Source organism: Carlito syrichta, unplaced genomic scaffold (assembly GCF_000164805.1).
Source record: "Carlito syrichta isolate Samal-C Ts95f unplaced genomic scaffold, Tarsius_syrichta-2.0.1 Scaffold307751, whole genome shotgun sequence".
Classification (NCBI taxonomy): domain Eukaryota; kingdom Metazoa; phylum Chordata; class Mammalia; order Primates; family Tarsiidae; genus Carlito; species Carlito syrichta.
This window is the reverse complement of record NW_007251847.1, coordinates 31,115-50,825: the sequence shown is the minus strand read 5'-3', so window position 1 is coordinate 50,825 and position 19,711 is coordinate 31,115. Positions and strand designations below refer to the sequence as shown.

The following is a 19,711-nucleotide window of genomic DNA, read 5'->3' as shown; positions in this document are numbered from 1 at the left end:
ACTTCCCCTTCTGTACAGCCATAGCACTTTGTACAAATCGCTACTTAGAAGACTTCTAATACTTTTTTAAAAAAATCAATTTTTATCAAAGTTGTAGTAGCAATGGTTAATAGATACTGCTTACTATTTCAAGTACCATCCACATGCTTTATACATTATATTAGTTTCATAGAACTTCCATAAAAAAAATCACAAGCTGGGTAACTTTAAACAGCAGAAATTTATTCTCATAGTTATAGAGGTTGGAAGTCCAAAATCAAGGTATTAGCAAGGCTTACTGTCCCTGAAGGCTCTAGGGAGAATCTATCTATTCCATGTATTTTCTCATAGCTTTGGGTGTTGCTGGCAATCCTTGGCGTTCCTTGGTTTATAGATGCATCACTCTAATCTCTGCCTCCATGTCACAGGAATTTTCCCTGTGTGTCTCTCTTCTGTGTCTCTTCTTTTGATAAAGATTTTCTCAGCTTTGTTTTTAATTCTTACGTGTGTGTGTGTATCATATTCTTGAGTTCAACAAACTCTTTTTCATTCTCTAATGCTTTGTTATTTTAATAAAACTCTGTTCTTATTTTATGAGTAATATCCTCTCTTATCTTTGAAAATATTAATGGTTTCTTTAAAAGTCTTATTTTGGGAAGAAATGTAAATGACCTTGGGTTTATCTTCTCCTGGCACTGTTGCCCTAAAAATGTACTAAAGAGTGCTATAGGAATACTAGCTATACTACTAAGTAATGCTATTTGCTAAAATAAGTATGACCTTTGACCAGTAAACTACATCTGAAATGGAGAACGGTGAGTGGGCTATAAAAATTAATTGGAAAACACATGGCTTGGCCACCTCGTATGATGTTTTTTAAGAAGACTTAGAAGTTATGCTCACATGCGTTACAAGAAATGGTTCTTATTCTGTATGAGACTTCCTTATGTTGTGCCTATGTGACCTTGTCACTTTCTATTATGTGCATTCCTTGTGGGGGCTGGAAAGTAGCATCTGGATGGCTGTAAGAACTCCCAGTGATGATCTACCTGATAACGGAATGCTAGTGTACTGACAAGCTATGTTTTCTGTCCCATCTCATTCTACAAATCTTAGTGAATCTGGTGCCTGGTTCACTAAGTGTGAATGTAAATCCAAATCTGAAATGCCTATTAGCAGTCATTGCCAACATTGGTTATTATTATTTTTTGCTTTCTGAGGTTTTTTGTTGTTGTTGTTTTGCTTTAGTTTTCGCCTCTGCCTTTCAAATGGGAAGAGTTCAAGTGTCTAGGTATCTTAGTCTGGTCATTTATACTTAGGAACGAGGCAATAAAAACTGACTGGAAGCACTGTCTGCAAGGATTGGACATAGAGTGTGGTGGGCAATTTTGTAAGAATTCTCCACATCCTGCTAGTCTCTTTTCTCTGGTATTCTAGAGTTGATGAAGATTGAGAAAGCAGTGGGTGAAGGGTGAGAAAGACATAGTGGAATAGGAATAGGAATAGAAAAGGCATAGGAATGAGAGTGTTAGTCTCACCATTCAGCGGACTTTCATTTAATCCCTGTTTTCAATACTGAGGTCTCTAATTCTACAACCTTTCTGATTCTGTATCTCTAGTGAACATACTTCAGGTCTCCTGTGTGGGAGGAGGAGTCACCTGAGTATGCATTGTGATTGGAATCTGAGTATGCATTGTGATTGGAATCTGGGGATCTAACTCTTCCTGATGCAAACTTCCACATAATCTGCATTTTCAGCCCTAGGGTTCACCATAGCCTTCTGTAACATGTGGTATCTCCAAATCTTGAGCATTTCTAAGGTTCTATGGAGAAAATCATCTTTCTTCTTGTATCAGTCAGTGTCTAGTCACAAGAAACTAAGAACTCAGAAAAGGGTCCCTTGGCCCTCAAGGCTGAGATTCAAACCTCTATGGAGAGTGAGCGGCTGACACAGGAACTTGTAGACCAGTGGTTAAAAAACAACAACAAAACTTGTCAAAAGGAGCAGGCCAGCACTAAGCCACTGAGGACTGCTGAGGTGAGTGTTACTGAGCCTCATACATGCTAACCCACTGGTTCTCACACACAGGAACCAGGAACAGAAGCCCCTTCCTCCAGCTACAGCCTTACAGTGTCCCTCCAGAATCTTCTATTGACAAAGCCTAACATCAGGCCAGCTGGCAAGAGAGAAATGTTTAGAGTCCAGCTCTACTAAACCAAAGCAGAGTGAATTAAGGTAGATTTAGAGCAGAAAGATAATAAATTCATTATCTGAACACTTCTCATACATACTTTCCATTTTTTAGAGGCATTTAGGTTTGACCTTCTTTGCCCCTATTTAAATCATTTATCATTCAGACATAATACATTAATGCTCAGAGTCACAAGTTGCTTCCTAGTTTCACCAAATGAAATACTTACATTGCTGTGCTCCTTACTGTTTTAGAGTGATTTAAAAAAGAAGTGGTAAGTTCCTAACTTCACCATCAGGAAATCTCCCCACAGTTCATTTGAGAACTAACTTCCTCACCAAAATGTGATGGTCTCCAGACTACAGACAGTCTCTAATTCATTCTTATTTTCCCCATCTCCCTCAGTGCCTCACCATGTTATGAGCTCCATAAAGTTGGCTGAATTAAATAAAATGTTCTTTTAGAAATAATTTTATAAAACTCACAACTTGTTTCAATCAGTTTTACAGTTATACATCAGGGACCTCAATCCCAACAAGCTGTCTCATAAATCTATGCTGTTTATTAAAATGAAGAGTGAGTGAAAGCATTTATAAGTCAATGCAAACTATTAGCAAAGCAATTCGTTCTCTCTATATACATATTTGCAATAGAAAATAAATGTCACTTTATTATTTGTTGAATAAGTAGATTACCCTATTGCTTTAGATACATGCTGTACTAAAGCATTTTTCTAATGGTTGTCTTCTGAAATATGTTAATTTATTTTTAAATGTCTATACTTACCAATTCAGGAATGTCTTTTACTTTCAGAGGAACTTGGATTAAGCCCAAATGAGTCCTAAAACTAAGAGAATCACCATTTTCATAATTTGGGTTGCGAAGATTAATCAATACCTTTAAAAACAAAGCCAACACAATTGGTTAGTTTCTTTATAAAATATTTAAAATGAGCAGTGATATTCTTGGTGTATCATGACAAAACTATTGAGTTATGAATATTTTTTACCTTCTAAAATAGTATAAATTTGTATTAACATTTTAAACTATAATACTATAAGCATGATTTTAATTAGAATGGTTTTAATAGTCCAGCTAATGATCTACCACATAAAACTCTAAAAAGTTAAGAATTTAGTTAGAAATAAAAACTTTTTTATGGTTGGAAAAAAATAAAAATTGCTTGATCATAATATTTTACCACAAAAAAATGATAGAAAAAAATTGCTTGATTGTAATATTTATCAGGAAAAAATCTTAGAACCAACACATTTAAAAACAGAAATTCACACAGTTCTTAGAAAGATGGTGAAGTAACATTACAGGGCATCTTCTCTAAACCAAATCAACAGGGAAGAAAAAGAAATGTCAGAAGCAGAGCAACAAAAAAGACTATTTGTATAATTTTCAAAAATAAGCAGATAAAAACAACTTAGATATTTATCTATCATTTAATGTATCATCTATATTCCTATTTTATTTCTATAAAATAGGAATATAGATGATAATTCTAAGGAAATAATTAAATATATTTGCAAAGAGAGTGCAGAATGTTAAAGTACTGTTTATAATGAAAATATAAAACAACATAAATATATCATTAGAGGAAATTACTTATTATAATGGTTAGTTCACATAACAAAATACAGAACAGTATGTGTCAATTAATATAAGTAATGACATGAAAAATGCTCATAACATATTATTAGGTTAAAAAGTATACAAGGAGGGGGCTAAAAAAAAAACCCTGGAATTTATTTATAAAAAAGTGTGCACTTATTCTTACATGTTTAAACTTCAATCACTCTCAAAGTAGTCTCTGTTTGATGTAATATACCTCTTGAGACACTCTTTCCACTGCTCAAAAAGTTTTTGAGCTTTTCAATTTTGACGGCTTTTAGTGCTTCTTCCATTTTTTGTTTCACCTCTTCCACATCAGCAAAATGTTTCCCTTTGAGGACTTTTTCATCCAGTGAAACAAAAAAAAGTTGCAAAAATTGCTTGGGGCAAGATTGGGTGAAGAGGAAGGGAGGGTGGGACACAAGGGTCATGCTGTTTTTTGTCATAAACTGCTGAACACTCAGTGCAGCCTGGGCAGGCGGTATTATCATGGTGAAAGAATCAGTCACCTGTTTGCCACAATTTGGGATGCTTCTTCCACAAATAGTGGTGCAACCTTCTCACAACTTCCAGATTAAAAACTTTGGCCGACCATTTGATCTGGAGGAACAAATTCCGAGTATACTACAAGGGGCCTAACCTCCAAAAAATAATAACAATAATTCCAGGATTTTGGGGTCCCCCTCATAGTAACTATAGTGGTTATTACTGTGTGATGGTATTGTGGATAATTTTATTATAAATGTTATTCTTATGTATATTTTATTATTTTTCCAATAACGTGATTTTTCGGATAGAATCATAATTTTTTTAAAATATCTTAATTGAAACTCTTGAAAGAAAGAAACCAACGAGTGGAAAAGATTATGATGACAGAAACACTATCATAACTGAGGAAGGCATTAATGAACTGATAACTAATGGCTGAGAAATACGCTATCATACCAAAAGAGTCTTCTAAAATTGCAAACACCATATTGAAACTAAAAATACCAATGAAATTTGTTTTAAAAAATAAAAGATTTAGCAAAGAAACAACAATGTTAAATGCAGACTAATACAGAACGTGACAATTTCAGCCCAATTACATAAATAATCATACAGCATGAGAAACTCACAAGCACAGAAAATAGAAAAAAAGAAGAAATTGTGAATATGTTAGAAAGAGAAAAGAAAAAATATTAGAAATGTAGAAACTATGAGGAAATAATTACAGAAAATGTTTTTGAATTAAAGAAAAAAAATCTCAGCATGATTAATAACACGATTGCAATTCAGAAACTGTCCTCAAGGAAATAGACTGTTATGAGCTATTAAGCAGAAAATAGAGCTGAAGATAACCATATAAAAATCACATGAAATTTCAGCCCATAAATAACAGAAAAATAAGAGTTTGGGAGAAACGTTTATGATAAACTATGAGAAATAAAGTCATCATCATAAAAGCAGTTTCTTGCCAAACTAATGTCTCCTTAAGTTCATCTAAAAGTCCTGAAATAATTTCTAACATAGTTTTATGCCAGCAAAACTGGTACCAGAGACAACAGTTTCAGAAAAGAGATAAAAATAAAATATGAAACATCCCATTTATTCATTTAATCATTCATGAATAAATATTTGTTGAGCAGCTTTGTGCAAAATACTGTCCTACCTGTTGAAGGACAGTGCAGTTCAGGATAGGATTAACTTAAAACTAGTTTGTAGTAGCACTATGCTTATCTTCAGCAATACTTGGAAGTCTAGTAGTGACCCTTGACCAAGATGGAGTAAAATGGACTAACTAGTCATTTATAAAGTGCTACTGAATATCCAAAACTCCCCTAGAGGCATTCCACAGACATTTGTTTACACTGTTTATTGAAAATGTAGATTGGTGGTTTGCATCTGATTTAACCAGTGGGGGTACAAAAGACCCCTAAAAAAATATGTGCTTTGGCTCCCTAGATCAAAATATCTTGATGGTTCATGACGCATTATCTTGTATAACTGAGAAAGGGCTCTGGGACCTCTACGGGAAGTGTGAATCTCTTTGTGTTTGCATATGTTTTTCTCTTGCTGAAAGAAAGCCTTGTGTGGGTGTACCCCATGAAGTCTTATGAGTATTGGCAACATCTGACCCTGTGTAACTGTTTCAGGAGGGAACAGGATAGAATGAAAAACTCTGTCACTATGGAACTTCCATTCTAATGAAAGAAGGCAAGCAATAAGCAAAATAAATTAATAGCATGTTATGTACATAATGATAAATGCTATGGAGAAAAACAAAGCTGAACAGGGGTATGAGGAGCTCCAAGCAGGAGAGCCGAGGAAGACTTTGCAGAGAGGGTGACATTTATGCAAAAGCATGAGTAGCAAGAGAATGTACAGGCAGATATTTGGGAAAAACTCATAGCAAGCAGAGAAAACAAAAAGCAAAGGCTCTCAGCTGGGAGGAAGCCAGATGTAAGCAAGAGGGTTTAAAGTGGTTGGAGGAGGACAAATCAAGAGGAAGATAATAGACAAGTTCAGAGAGGTAAGGGGTATCAAGTAAAACAGGGAGTTCTAGGTCACTGGATATCACTGGGTAACAGAAGAGTGGCTTATTCTGAAATGCATTTAAAGGCCTCCCTCCAGAGGCTGCACTAAACCAATTCTAGGTGAGCAAAGGGAGAAATAGGAAGACCAGTAGGAGCCTAGTCTAAACAAGAGACATGGTAGCTGGGATGCAGTAGTGGTGGTGACAAGAAGTGGATGGATTCTGGATATATTTTGAAGGTAAAGCTGACAGAATTAGATGCAAGGTCCAAGAGAAAGAGTAAAATCAAAGATGGGTGAATTAAAATAATGGATTCCAAGTGCCTACTGGAAAGTTCCACTTGAATAATTGATATGTCTCTTAAAGTTAACTCCACTTGCTGTCTTCACCAGCAGACCTGTTCCTCTTCCTGTATTCTCTATCTCAAGGCAAGTAGCCTCTGCACAGTTACACAATCTAGACCCTTTGAAGGCCATGAATATCTTTTCTCTTTCTCATTATCCCCATATCTAATCAGTTTCCAAATATTCCTTAAAATGTCCTTCAAATCTGTCAAATTCCTTCCATTTCCAATGCTGTTCTCTTGGCTCAACATGTTTTGTCTGGACTACTAGAACGGGGAGGATATAAAAAAGAAAAAGATGTACTGAACACCTGTATGTGCCAGGCAGCAAGCTATATGATTCACAGTTACTGTTTTTAAATCAAAATCTTCCTAGTGGTTTTACTTGACTCTAATTTTTCTGTATTCCAATATATTTTCCATGAGCAATTTCCAAACACAGATCTGATCATGTTATTCCACTGCTTCAATAGTTCTAGGGATTTTTACATGGTGATACCTCTGTCTGCAGATATTCTTACATAATCATTTCTTTCATGTTATGCTTTCATCGATATTTATCCAATAGAACCTACCTCAAGAAAATCCTTAGGTGCATAGACAGGTCTGAAAAGGCTTAAGTCTAGAATAAGATAGATTGAAACAAAATTTCAGTTAATAACATATAAAATCTTATTAATAATAAATGTTAATGATTCTTTCATATGTTGCTATGCAGATAGACTAATTCAAACATTTGCTGAGTATCAATTATTGGTTATATATTTTGTTAAGTATTGGAAACCCAAAACTGAAAAGATAATCTCTCTCCTTGATATCCTAGATAGCATATTCTGGGAGAAATTAAGAGTATCCTATTCATAAATTGTAATAAGTTATTTATCGCTGAATTAACCAAACAATATCAGTGTAATGTAAAGGTTTTCTATATGAGAATTCTCTAAGTACTTAAAATAAGAACAATGCTTTCTTAGTAAACTCCTCTAGTTGTATTAAGCTGTTCTCTCTTCTGAAGTTCAAGAACCCACTGCTTCCTCTGTATGACTCTTAACTCTTGTCTAGTCCCATATATGAGTGCATGTGTGTGTATATATATATATGCATTTTTTAGCAGTGGTGAAGGAGAGGAAGGAGAGAGGTTATGTACATATCTGTCTATATAATTACAGACATCTGTCATAGTAAATAGAATGTAGTTGTTAACATTATATGTTTATAAAATTGACTGCATTTTCAATATTAAAATGAACATACATTCTTAAAAACATTTTAAAGTCTGAAAACTTATTTTTCACGATTTAATCTATTTTTAACAACTCAGTATAATTAAGCTTGCAAAATATTTACCTTGATTAAAAAACAAGTCTCAAAAATTCACCGAATAAATTTAATTTACTCTTTAACAAAAATGTCTTAAATTTTTGTTTTTAAAAAGGATAAATGATTTAAATATTCTCAAAATAATGAGGAACCTAGACCAAAGTCAACCAATTTTTTAAACTGCAAAGTAGAAGTTTAAGAAAAACAAAACAGATGATAGAAAATTAATAGGGAGGGAAATTGCTATGTTTCAAAGAGAAATGCTAATTATGTGATTTGGGGTCCACAGTTAAGAAGGCAATTCTTTTTCCACTACTATTTTCGAAAAAGTTCTTCACATACCTGGTTCATCAGTTCCCATTTCATTCCATTTATTAAGAAGTTCTTTCTGTTCTCCAACTGGCCTCTAAAAAAGGTCATTTAAAAACGGGTTTCATTTTTTTTAAGTTTAGCAATGCAACCAAAAAACAAGAATCAATAACCTATTTAAGAGTTTAAATAAACTACTACAACAGGAAAGATAATTTCATTAAAATGGTGAACTTTTTTGGAAATTACACTTAAATTATCATAATTTAACTATTACAATGCATCTAGTCTCAACGGCTCAGTTAGAATAAGGTGCTAATGAGTCCAAGAAAAGAAGGTAAATGATTTGTAACGGCCAGGAAAATTCACAAAGAAAAATTGCTCCTCAGCCACATACTACATCTCTGACCCCATCCAACAATCTCAGAAATGCATCACAAGGGGGACTGGCCACAGGAGTGTGACCGTGAGTCAGTAGCATCATCTTCCTATTTGAAAGACAGTATATTACACAATCCTACATATTTAGACCACTTTTCATGTGAATTTATCCTTTTTTAAGACCATTCTTCTGGTGCTTTCAACAATTTGTCCTTGGATATTATCCAAAGAATATCCACTATATCCTGTCCAATAGCAAAGAATAAGTAGCAAGTAGGGAGAATGAAGTGAATGAAAACTGATTCTCTCCTGTTTGTAAGCAGCTATAAAGAATCCAGAACATTCCTCAAGAGGTTTCCTTTCCCATTTCCTATCAATGCCCAGTGACAGATACCTGCTGAGTATTATATCAAAATAGTATCCCAGTTCTACAGGGAGACAACAAAGTATTCATTTTCCCCCATGTTAATACTGAAAGATGGTACTATACTGCCTATTACAAGATCATAGTATGACTGAACTCCATTTGTGATTCAAAGGATATGAATGTTGTGCTAATTAGCCAAAAAGTAAGGAGACAAAAGATAATTAAAAGCATACTCATAATCTTTGCAGTCAAATGTCTAAATCATCTATACTATAGATTCACATTTATATTTATTTTCAAAAATACAGGTTAATCAATAATCATAACAGCATACAAAAGAGAAATCTATATGTAATATATAATATACCCACATAAATAGCCATTTACTGATTTTTGTTTTATGACAAATTAATGTACTAGTAAAAATACATAAATAAATGTGCCCAACAGCTATTTAACTTCATTATACTTTCTAATACTTGGTTCACAGTAAAATACTTAAACAGAAAAATGTTAAAAAATACCTTTCGTGCCAATGGGATACTCAGTTCAGTGCACATACTATTTAAACTCTTCAAAATTCTTTTTTCCCAACTTCCCTGAAAACAAAAAATAACCTATTATTCTTTCTGATTAACATAAAACTAATTAAAAATATTAAAGGTATTATGAGTTGCATAAAAATAGTAAGGCTGGTTTAGATTGGTTATCTTTATTCATTAGTTTACTCAACAGATATTCATTATTGCCCAATATGTGCCAAATACTATCCTTAGTGTTGTAAATAATAGAAAGTCTCAGTCTTTAAAGAACTGCCATTTTAGTTGAAGATAGGAATAAGGATCAATTAAAAAAAATAAGTCAACAAGTCATATGATAATAAACTTTACATAGGTAATAGCAGACAATAAAAAGGTAAATTAAATTCAAGCATTTTATAAAAGTTTAATACTTATGAATCCCACTAGTGACCTAGTAAAAAATAAAAATTTACAGAAATTATTACATTGCAATTTTTCCAAACATGACATTTCACCTCTAAGTATTTCAGAATGCATATTCTTAGAATAAGGACCTTCTCCTATACACTTCAGTGCAATTATCACACCTAAGAAAATTAATATTTCATAATATCATCTAGTATTTAGTCCATATTCCAAATTTTCTAGTTTTCCCTAAAATGTCTTTTATAGTACTTTAAAATTCAGAACACATTCAGAATTTACACATTGTATTATATTTATTAAGTCTCTTTCAGCACAGTTTAATCTAGAATCTCTCTGTCCTTTTCTTTTTCATAATATTCACTTTTTTAAGAGTACAGGCCAGTTATCTTTTAGAATATGTCACAATTTGAATTTGTCCTACTGTTTTTCACAGTATTTATTACTTTCTCCTCTATCTCCTCTATTTCTTGTAAACTTGAAATTATAAGATAATTTTAATAGTCATAGGTTTGATTATTCATATATACCATATTTTAATATATTATCCTTTTCAATGCCAAGTTCAAATGCCATAATTTTTTTGTCTCTTTAATAAAATATGCCTGTAGGCCACTTATGCACTATTTAAGGTATCAGCTTAAATATTCCTTCCTCCATTAAGCCTTCTCTCACATGGTCCTTCATACCAGACATTAGGTGCTTCTACTTATGGGCTCTCATAGCACCTTGTCTGTCACCTACCATGATGCATATAACACTTTATTTAACATATAACAAGTGTGCAATTGTTGAACACATTTCTACTCATGTTGCAAGTATTTCAATGCAATAGCCTAAACAATTAATGAACAGAACAAAATTCATCTGAAGAAAAAACTTAGAGCTGTGTAAAATATATAAGCCTTAATTTACTTAATATATAGACATAAAAGATGGTAGCAGAACCAATCAGACTGTGTGAGTCCCTGTGTGAGTGAGTGCATGGACAAATTTGCATGTGTGCCTGTTTGTAAGTGGACGTGTGAATGACTGACTGAGTGGGGATTTGGTAGCAAGTGGCCAGGACTCTCCTGGTGAAGCAACTGGTGCCTGCAGCTGCTCTGCTTGGATCCTAGTGCCTCCTGGGACACAGAAGCCAAGTACCATTTTCTAAAATCAACAAAACTTTTCCCAGGGAGAAGCTGCCAGGAGAGACAGCCATTGCCACACTGCCTGACCACTGCAGAGCCAGGAGGGACACTGGCAGTGATGGATGCAGAGGGAATGCAATGAGGGAGCCAGAGGCAGAGTCTCACTGAAGAAAATGAAACAGGCACCCCGCCACCATCTTAAAAACTGGGCAGAAAAGTGCTCTGACTTGTTCACCATGGAACAACAGTCCCTCTCTCTGTGGTGGGCAGGTTAACTACTCAGGGGTTGATTGTGACCCATAGTGAATATCCCAAAAGCAAAACTTCAGAGGGGCAGGATTGGAATGGAGTTTCAGGCACCCTATCCCCAACCCTGATGCAGCCATGGGACAAAAGGTGTGAACAAAAAAGGACAAGGAAGACCCCCCTCAAGAGATCAGTTGTAAGTCCTGGGTTGACCCAACCCCCTCTTCTCCAGCAATCCTCTGAACATCAGGTCCACACAACAGGGGCATAACTGAGAAGGACGAACCCAGGTGGAGCCTGGATGGCAGCCACACTAGGAAAATTCTACTCTAGGATAAGCCTGGCTGGGGCACCCACCACCAACACCTGGAGAGGAGACAATCATGTACCTCCCGATCAGAGGAGATCCTTCTGACCTTATGAGAGTGGGAGGAGAGGACGGCACCCCACCCCACTCACCTACACTGACCCCCTCCTCACCCCCTGGGCCACATGCCAGGGCAATTGTGAATGAGCCTGCAGCCCCACAGGAGATGGCAGAAGGGCTTACCTGTGAGCAGCTGAGAGGAATAATTATAGAACCTGCCACAAAAGGGTGGTTAGTGCTCAGAAATTCTTTTTTAATTATTGTTTTCTTTTTTATTCTTATTTTGTTTTGGTTTAGTCTTTGTGTGTGAAAGGGTTTGGTTTACATTTCCCCTCCTGTTTTTTTTCCCTTCTTCTTCCTCTTTTGTTTTTGGGTGTGTGTGTGTGTGTGTGTGTGTGTGTGTGTTTTCAGTTTTTCTGTTTTTTATTTTTTTGTGTGTTTTCTTTTCCATTGGTTTTGTTTTTTGTTTTCTTTTTGTGTTTTTTTGTTATTGTTCTTGCTTTTGTTTATCTGTGGTTGATTTTATTTTTTATTATCTTTGTCCATTCTATTTTATTCTACTTTTCTCAGTTCTCCCCATTACTGTTACTTTATCTTGGACTCAGGGAGTACACACATACATATCCATTGTGTCATCATATAGAGTGGTGATGAGGAGTGGGTCTCAGGAAGTCCATACACCAGTCAGTGAACATTGTAACTTACAAGTAGTTTCTAAATCCTAGCACCCCACCCTCTACCTTATTCGACTCTCACAGCTATAAGATACAGCAAAACATCCCACCCCCAGCACTGTTGCAAAACAGAACAAATCTGGAGGCTCTGATCAGGGCAGAATAGAAGGCTGAGCCTCCCCCCCCCCCCCCCCCCCCACACTACCATTGAATAATGGAATTAAAGAGGAAATAAAGAGATCTGTCACAAATGAGGAAAAATCAAAGGAAGAACACAGGTAATTCCCAGTGTGCCAAAGAGACAACACCCAAAGTATCAGACCTCAGAGTCCAAACAATGGAAATCACCAACGATTGGCCCCAGAGTACAACAGGGATTTAGGAATGGCTGGAAAGAGTGATAAGACTCCAGAAAGACAAGATGCAACAGTGAAATAACTTGTAACAGAGATTTTGGCCATAAAAACTTCATCCAGGAAATAAATAACAAGAGGACAAGCATAGAAAGCAGAATCGACCAAGAAGAAGAAAAAATCTCAGAGCTTGAGGATTAAAATATGGAATTAACCCTAACTGTTAAAAACATAGAAAGAAAACTGAGAAAGAACAAAGACTCAAAGAGATGTGCAATTACATTTAGAGGCTGAACTTACACCTGTTCAGTAACCAAGAAGAAGAAAGTAAAATGGAGAACACCTTGGAGCAAGTATTCCAGGAGGTTATCCAAGGAAACTTTCCCTATCTCACCAGAGATGCAACCATCCAGACACAAGAGATTCAGAGAACTCTCCACAAGATATCAAATGAGAAGACCAACCACTAGACACATAGTAATTCACCTACACAAAGAAGGTATAAAAGAAAAAGTCCTGCAGGCAGCAGAAGGGAAAGGTCAGATTACCAGGGAAGGCCAATTACAATAACAACAGACTTATCAGCAGCAACACTACAAGCTAGAAGGCACTGGAGTCCAATTTTCAAAGCCCTCAAAGATAAACAATTTCAACTAAGAATTTTCTACCCAGCCATGCTCAGCTTCATCAGTGATGCATAATTAAAATCCTTCCCAGACATCCAATCCCTAAAAGATTATGCTGCTTCCAGACCAGCTCTACAGGAGACATTCAAGAAGGTATTAAGCACAGAAGAAAAAAAAAGGAAGAAAGAACAACCACGCATTACCCAAGAATGCAGGAAAACATAGAATCAACACAACATAATATACGACTACAACACACAAACATATATCAACCCAAAAGTTAAAAGAAAACAAAACAGCCTTATAAGAGCCTCATGACAGGGATAAACTCTCACATTGCAATCATCAGCCTAAATGTCAGTAGATTAAAAGCACCACTGAAAAGATATAAAATGGCAAATTGGATTAAAAAATAGGACCCAACAATATGCTGTTGCCTCCAGGAAACACATCTTACTATAAAGGATACCCACAGACTCAAAGTTAAACAATGAAAAAAAACTTACAGGTGAACAGAAAAAAGAAGGCAAGAGTCATGATTTCAATATCAGACAAAACAAACTTCAAGCTATCAAAAATTTTAAAAGATACAAAAGGATATTACATAATGATAAAAATTTCAATCCATCAACAAGAAATATCCATCTTAAATAAATCTGGACCTAAATATATATGCACAGAAGCATCTGGATTTATAAAGAAACTACTAAGAAAACTAAAAAAGGATACTGATTCCAACACTATTATATCTGGGGACTTAAATAACCCACTAATGACTCTAAATAGATCATCAAGGCAAAAAAAATCAATAAGTTGATCTGAAACCTTAGCTTGACACTTTACCAGATAGACTTATTAGATACCTACAGAACACTCCATCCAAAAACCATGGAATATACATTCTACTCATCATCACAAGGAGCATACTCCAAGATCAACCGCATCATCGGCCATAAATCAAGTATAAACAAATTCCATAAGATTGAAATAATACCATGCAACCTTCTCAGACCACAGTGGGAGAAAAATAAATATCACCACAAACAAAACCCCCCTAAACACACAAAGACGTGGACACTAAACAGCATGATGCTGAACAAATCCTGGGTCAACACAGAAATCAAAATAAAATTAAAGGATTCTTGGAAACAAATGAAAACAAAAATACATCTAACCAAAACCTCTGGGTTGCCATGAAATCAATACTAAGAGGGGAATTTATAACTCTCCGCACACACATCAAAAAAATAGAAAGATCACAAGTCAACAGCATAACAAATCACCTAAGCAAGCTGGAAAGGCAGGACCACCAAAGCCCTAACTTCAGCAGAGGAGTCCAGAACATCAAATTAAAAGCCCGAATACAGGACATGGAAGACAAAAATATCATTTAAAAAAAATGAGTGAAACAAAAAGCTGGCTTTATGAAACGATAAACAATATTGACAGATCTCTAGCAAGACTGACCAAGAAAAGGAGACAAAAAGCCCAAATAAACACATTCAGAAACACAAAAGATCAAGTCACAACCAACACCAAAGAAATATAAAAGATTACCAGAGATTATCAGGGAAACAAATTCTATAACCCAAAGGAAATAGAGGACTTTCTAACATCACACAACCTCCCAAGGTTGAAACGAGAAGAAATACAGATCCTAAATAGACCAATGACAACCTGGAAAATTGACTCCATTTATAAGAAAACTATGAAAAAAAAAAAAAAGCCCTGGAACAGACAGCTTTCCAGTGGAATTCTACAAAGAAATATGAGGAGCTGATACTAATCCTATTGAAAGTATTCCAAGTAATCGAGAAAAACAGAAGTCTCCTTGAATCATTTTATGAAGCTAACATCACACTGATACCCAAACCAGGCAAAAGCCCAACAAATAAAGATAACCACAGGCTAATATCCCTGATGAACACAGATGCAAAAATTCTCAACAAGATTCTAGCAAATTGGATCCAATAACATATCTCAAAAATTATCCCCCATAATCAAGTAGACTTCATCCCTGGGGTTCAGCACTGGTTTAACATTCACAAGACCATTAACAGATGTAAAAACATCAACAGATGTAAAAACATGAACCACACGATTATATCATTAGACACAGAAAAAAAACTTTTGACAAAATCCAGCAACCATTCTTGATAAAACCCTTGAACACCTAGGTATAAAGAGAACATACCTCAAAATAGTAAAAGTCATCTATGATAAACCCACAGCCAATGTATTACTAAATGGACAGAAATTGGAAGCATTTTTCCTGAAAACCAGAACAAGATTAGGATGCCCACGGTCACTCCTCTTGTTCAACATACTATTGAAAGTCCTTTTACAGCAATCAGACAAGAGAAAGATATCAGGGGTATCCAAATAGGAAAAGAGGAAGTTAACCCATCTATCTTTGCAGACGATATGATCCTATACCTGGAAAACCCAAGGGAATCTGTAAAAAACCTTCTTGCACTGATAAAAGACTTTGGAAAAATCTCAGAGTACAAAATCAACACACAAAAGACAGTAGCATTCTTATTCACCAACAACAATCAGGCAGAGAATGAAATAAAAAGTATAATCTCATTCACAATCGCCACAAAAAGAAAAATGAAATACCTCGGCATCTTCCTAACTAGATAAGTAAAAGGTCTTTACAACAAAAACTACAGAACACTGCTCAATGAAATCAAAGAAGACACAAGTGAAAAGATATTCCATGCTCATGGATTGGAAGAATTAACACTGTTAAGATGTCCATCCTACCAAAGGCAATCTACAGATCCAAACAACACCCATTAAATTACCAACATCAATTGAGGGGTCGAGAAGATGGCAGCTGACCCAGTCAGACTATGCAAATCCCCGTGTGAGTGAGTGAGTGTATGGAAAATTTTGTGTATGTGCTGGTGAGCGAGTGGGAGTGTGAGTGACTGACTGAGTGAAGGCTCTCCTGGTGCAGCAGCTGGTGCCACAGCTGCTGGGCTTGGACCCTAGCAACTCCCGGGATGCAGAAGCCAAGCACCATTTTCTTTTTCTTTCTTTTTTTTAAAAATCAACAAACCCTCCCTGGGAAGAAAATGCTGGGAGAGACTGTCTAAGTGTGGGCTCATAAACAACTTGGAGAGGCCCCTGGTGCAACAGCTTGTACTGCAGCTTCTCTGCTTTGTCCCTGGCTCTTTCCGGGTCACAGAAGTCAAGTGTCATTTTTTTTTTTTTTTTTTTTTTGAGTCGGAGTCTCACTGTGTCGCCCAGACAGGAGTGCAGTGGCCACTCCCGGCCACCACAGCCTCGACCTGCTGGGCTCCGGCAATCATTCCGCCTCAGTCTTCCAAGTAGCTGGAACTACAGGCGAGCACTACCACACCTGGCTAATTTTTTGATTTATTGTAGAGATGAGTTCTCGCCTGCCCAGGCGGGTCTCGAACCCACGGGCTCAGGCAATCCACTCACCTCAGCCTCCCAAAGGCGCGGGATTACAGGCTGAGCCACCGAGCCCGGCTCATTTTTTTTTTTTTTTTTAAGGGACAAAAATTTTTCTGCAAAAAAGCAGCGGGGAGAAGCCATTGCCCCAGGTTCTCCATCACCATTGCCGCAGGAGAGAGACTGCCATCTCCTGGCTTTGCCTCACCACTTCAGCACCTAGCAGGACACTGACAACAGGGGCTGCAGAGGGGGTCCAGAGGCAAAGAGCCACAAAAGAGGACAGGAGAGGCACCCCACCACCATCTTGAAGGCAGGGCAGGAAAGTGCTCTGACTGGCTCACCATGGAGCAACAGATCCGATCTCTGTGACTGGTGGATCAACTACTCAGGGATTGATTGTGACCCAGAGGGAATATCCTGAAAGCACAGACTTTGGAGGGACCTGACGATTACTGAGTTCCAGGCACCCCACCCCCTTCCCTGATCCAGCTGCAAGGGTATGGCCAAAAAAGAAGGAGGAAGAACTCCAACAAGATCATTGGTGAGTCCGGGGCTTATCCAAACCCCCTCCTCCCCAGCAATCCTCTGAACACTAGACCCACACATCTGGGCCATGACTGAGAGGGACAAATCCAGGGAGAGCCTGGACATCAGTCACAATAAGAGAACTCCATTCCAGGATAGGCCTGGCTGGGGCACCCCCTTTGAGTACATACCTGGGGAAGAGACAATCCCGTATCTCCTCACCAGAGATTTTCTGACCATATGAGAGTGGGAGGGGAGGACTGTAGCCCCACCCACCTCCACTGCCCCTCCTCCTTCCGGGCGCCAGACACTGAGGAGAGTGTGAAAGAGGTGGCTCTGCAGGAGAGACCTAATTATAGGAACAATTACAGAGCCTGCCAGAAGAGGGCAGGCTTTTTTTTTTTTAATTTTCAATTTTTAAAAAATTTTTTAAAATTTTGTGACTTTGTTAGTTCATCTATTTTTTAAATACTTTTCCTTTGTGCAACAATGTGTATGTGAGGGTTTGATCTGTATCCACCCCCAATTTTTTTTCTTTTCTTTTACTTTATTTGTCATTTTCTGATTATGTATATATGTGAATGATTGAATGTTCATTTTTCAATTTTGTTGTTGTTGGGTGTTTTTTTGCTCTTTTGTTCTTCTGGGTTTTTTATTTTCATTTTTTATAGTTTAAGGTGTGTGTCAATATATGTGTGAGGGTTCGAACTGAATTCCTTTTTTTTTTTTTCCTCTGCTCTTTCTGTTTTTCTTCTCTATTCACTTTGTGCTAGGCATGTGTGTGTGTGTTTAGTTTTCTTCGTTTTTGTTGTTGTTGCGTGTTTTGTTTCACTTTGTTGTTATTCCAGTTTGTTTTGGGGTATATGTGTATATGTCTCTGTGTGTGTGAGTTCAATTTTTTTTTTGCACTGGTTTCTGCTTTGCATCATCATATAAAGTGATGGCAGGGAGTGGGTCCCAGGGAAAACCACAATAAGTGAACATTGCAATTTGCAAGTAGTTTCTGAATCCTAGTGCCCCAACTCCTACTTCAATCAAATTTCAAAAACTACAAGAGACAGCAATGTTTCCTATCCACCATCCCATTTCAAAATAGAAGAAATCCAGAGCCCAGATCAGGAAGAATAGAGGACTGAGCAAACATCAGAAGGGAAAATCTCTCCCACTGACACTGAATAACAAAACTAAAGAGAAAAACAAGAGATCTGTCACAAATGAGGAAAAACCAAAGGAAGACCTCAGGCAATTTCAAGTGTACAAAGACAAAACTCCTGAGAAATCAGACCTTGGTGCACAAACGATGGAAGTCATTAGCAACTGGCCCCAGAATACGACAGGTATTTGGGAATGGATGGTAAGAGTGAATAAGACTCAAGAAAGAAAAAATGCACCACCGAAAGAACTTGGAACAGAGATTTTGGCAATAAAAAATTCCATCCAGGAAATAAATAACAAAATGAAAAGCATGGAAAGCAGAATTAATCTAGCTGAAGAAAGAATCTCAGAACTTGAAGATCAGAACATGGAATTAACCAGATCCATAAAAAAACATAAAAAGAAGACTCAGAAAGAAAGGACAAAGTCTACAAGAGATGTGTGATTATATCAGGAGGCCAAACCTATGCCTGCTTGGTATCCCAGAAGAAGAAAGGGAAATGGAGAAAAACTTGGAGCAAATATTCCAGGAAGTAATCCAAGAAAACGTTCCCTATCTCACCAGAGATGTGACCAGCCAAGCACAAGAGATACAGAGAACCCCCACAATACATCAAATGAGAAGACCAACTCCTGGACACATAGTAATTCACCTACACAAAGTAGGCACAAAAGAAAAAATCCTAAAGGCAGCAAGAGAGAAAAGTCAGACTACCTACTGGGGAAAACCAATCAGAATAGTAGCAGACCCATCAGCAGAAACACTACAAGTCAGAAAGGACTGGAGGCCTATATTCAAAATCCTCAAAGATAAACAATTTCAACCAAGAATTTCCTGTCCATTCAAGCTCAGCTTCATCAGTGATAGAGAATTAAAATCCTTCAGGTGAGTGGATTGCCTGAGCCCGCGGGTTCAAGACCCGCCTGGGCAACTTGGCGAGACCTCATCTCTACAATAAATCAAAAATTAGCTGGGCATGGTAGTATGCGCCTGTAGTTCCAGCTACTTGGAAGGCTGAGGCAGAAGGATCGCCGGAGCCCAGCAGGTCGAGACTGTGGTGGCCGGGAGCGGCCACTGCACTCCAGTCTGGGTGACAGAGTGAGACTCCAACTCAAAAAAAAAAAAAAATACTTCCCAGATATCCAATCCCTAAGAGATGATACAGCTTCCAGACCAGCTCTACTGGAGACACTTAAGAAGGTATTAAGCACAGAAGAAAGAAAAAAAAGAA

At 36.9% G+C, this 19,711-nt stretch overlaps 1 protein-coding gene across 1 annotated transcript in view; it reads right to left on the bottom strand.

Annotated features, from left to right (window-relative positions):
- TBC1D19 (TBC1 domain family member 19) overlaps positions 1-19,711 on the bottom strand; it is a gene marked incomplete at its 5' end in the record, with an annotated part of 142,504 nt that overhangs the window by 99,629 nt on the left and 23,164 nt on the right. Inside the window, 4 exons of the mRNA XM_008064591.2 lie at positions 2,959-3,069; positions 7,226-7,272; positions 8,313-8,376; positions 9,552-9,626. Of these exons, the coding sequence (XP_008062782.2) occupies positions 2,959-3,069; positions 7,226-7,272; positions 8,313-8,376; positions 9,552-9,626 (297 nt within the window). The remainder of the gene's footprint in view (positions 1-2,958; positions 3,070-7,225; positions 7,273-8,312; positions 8,377-9,551; positions 9,627-19,711) is intronic.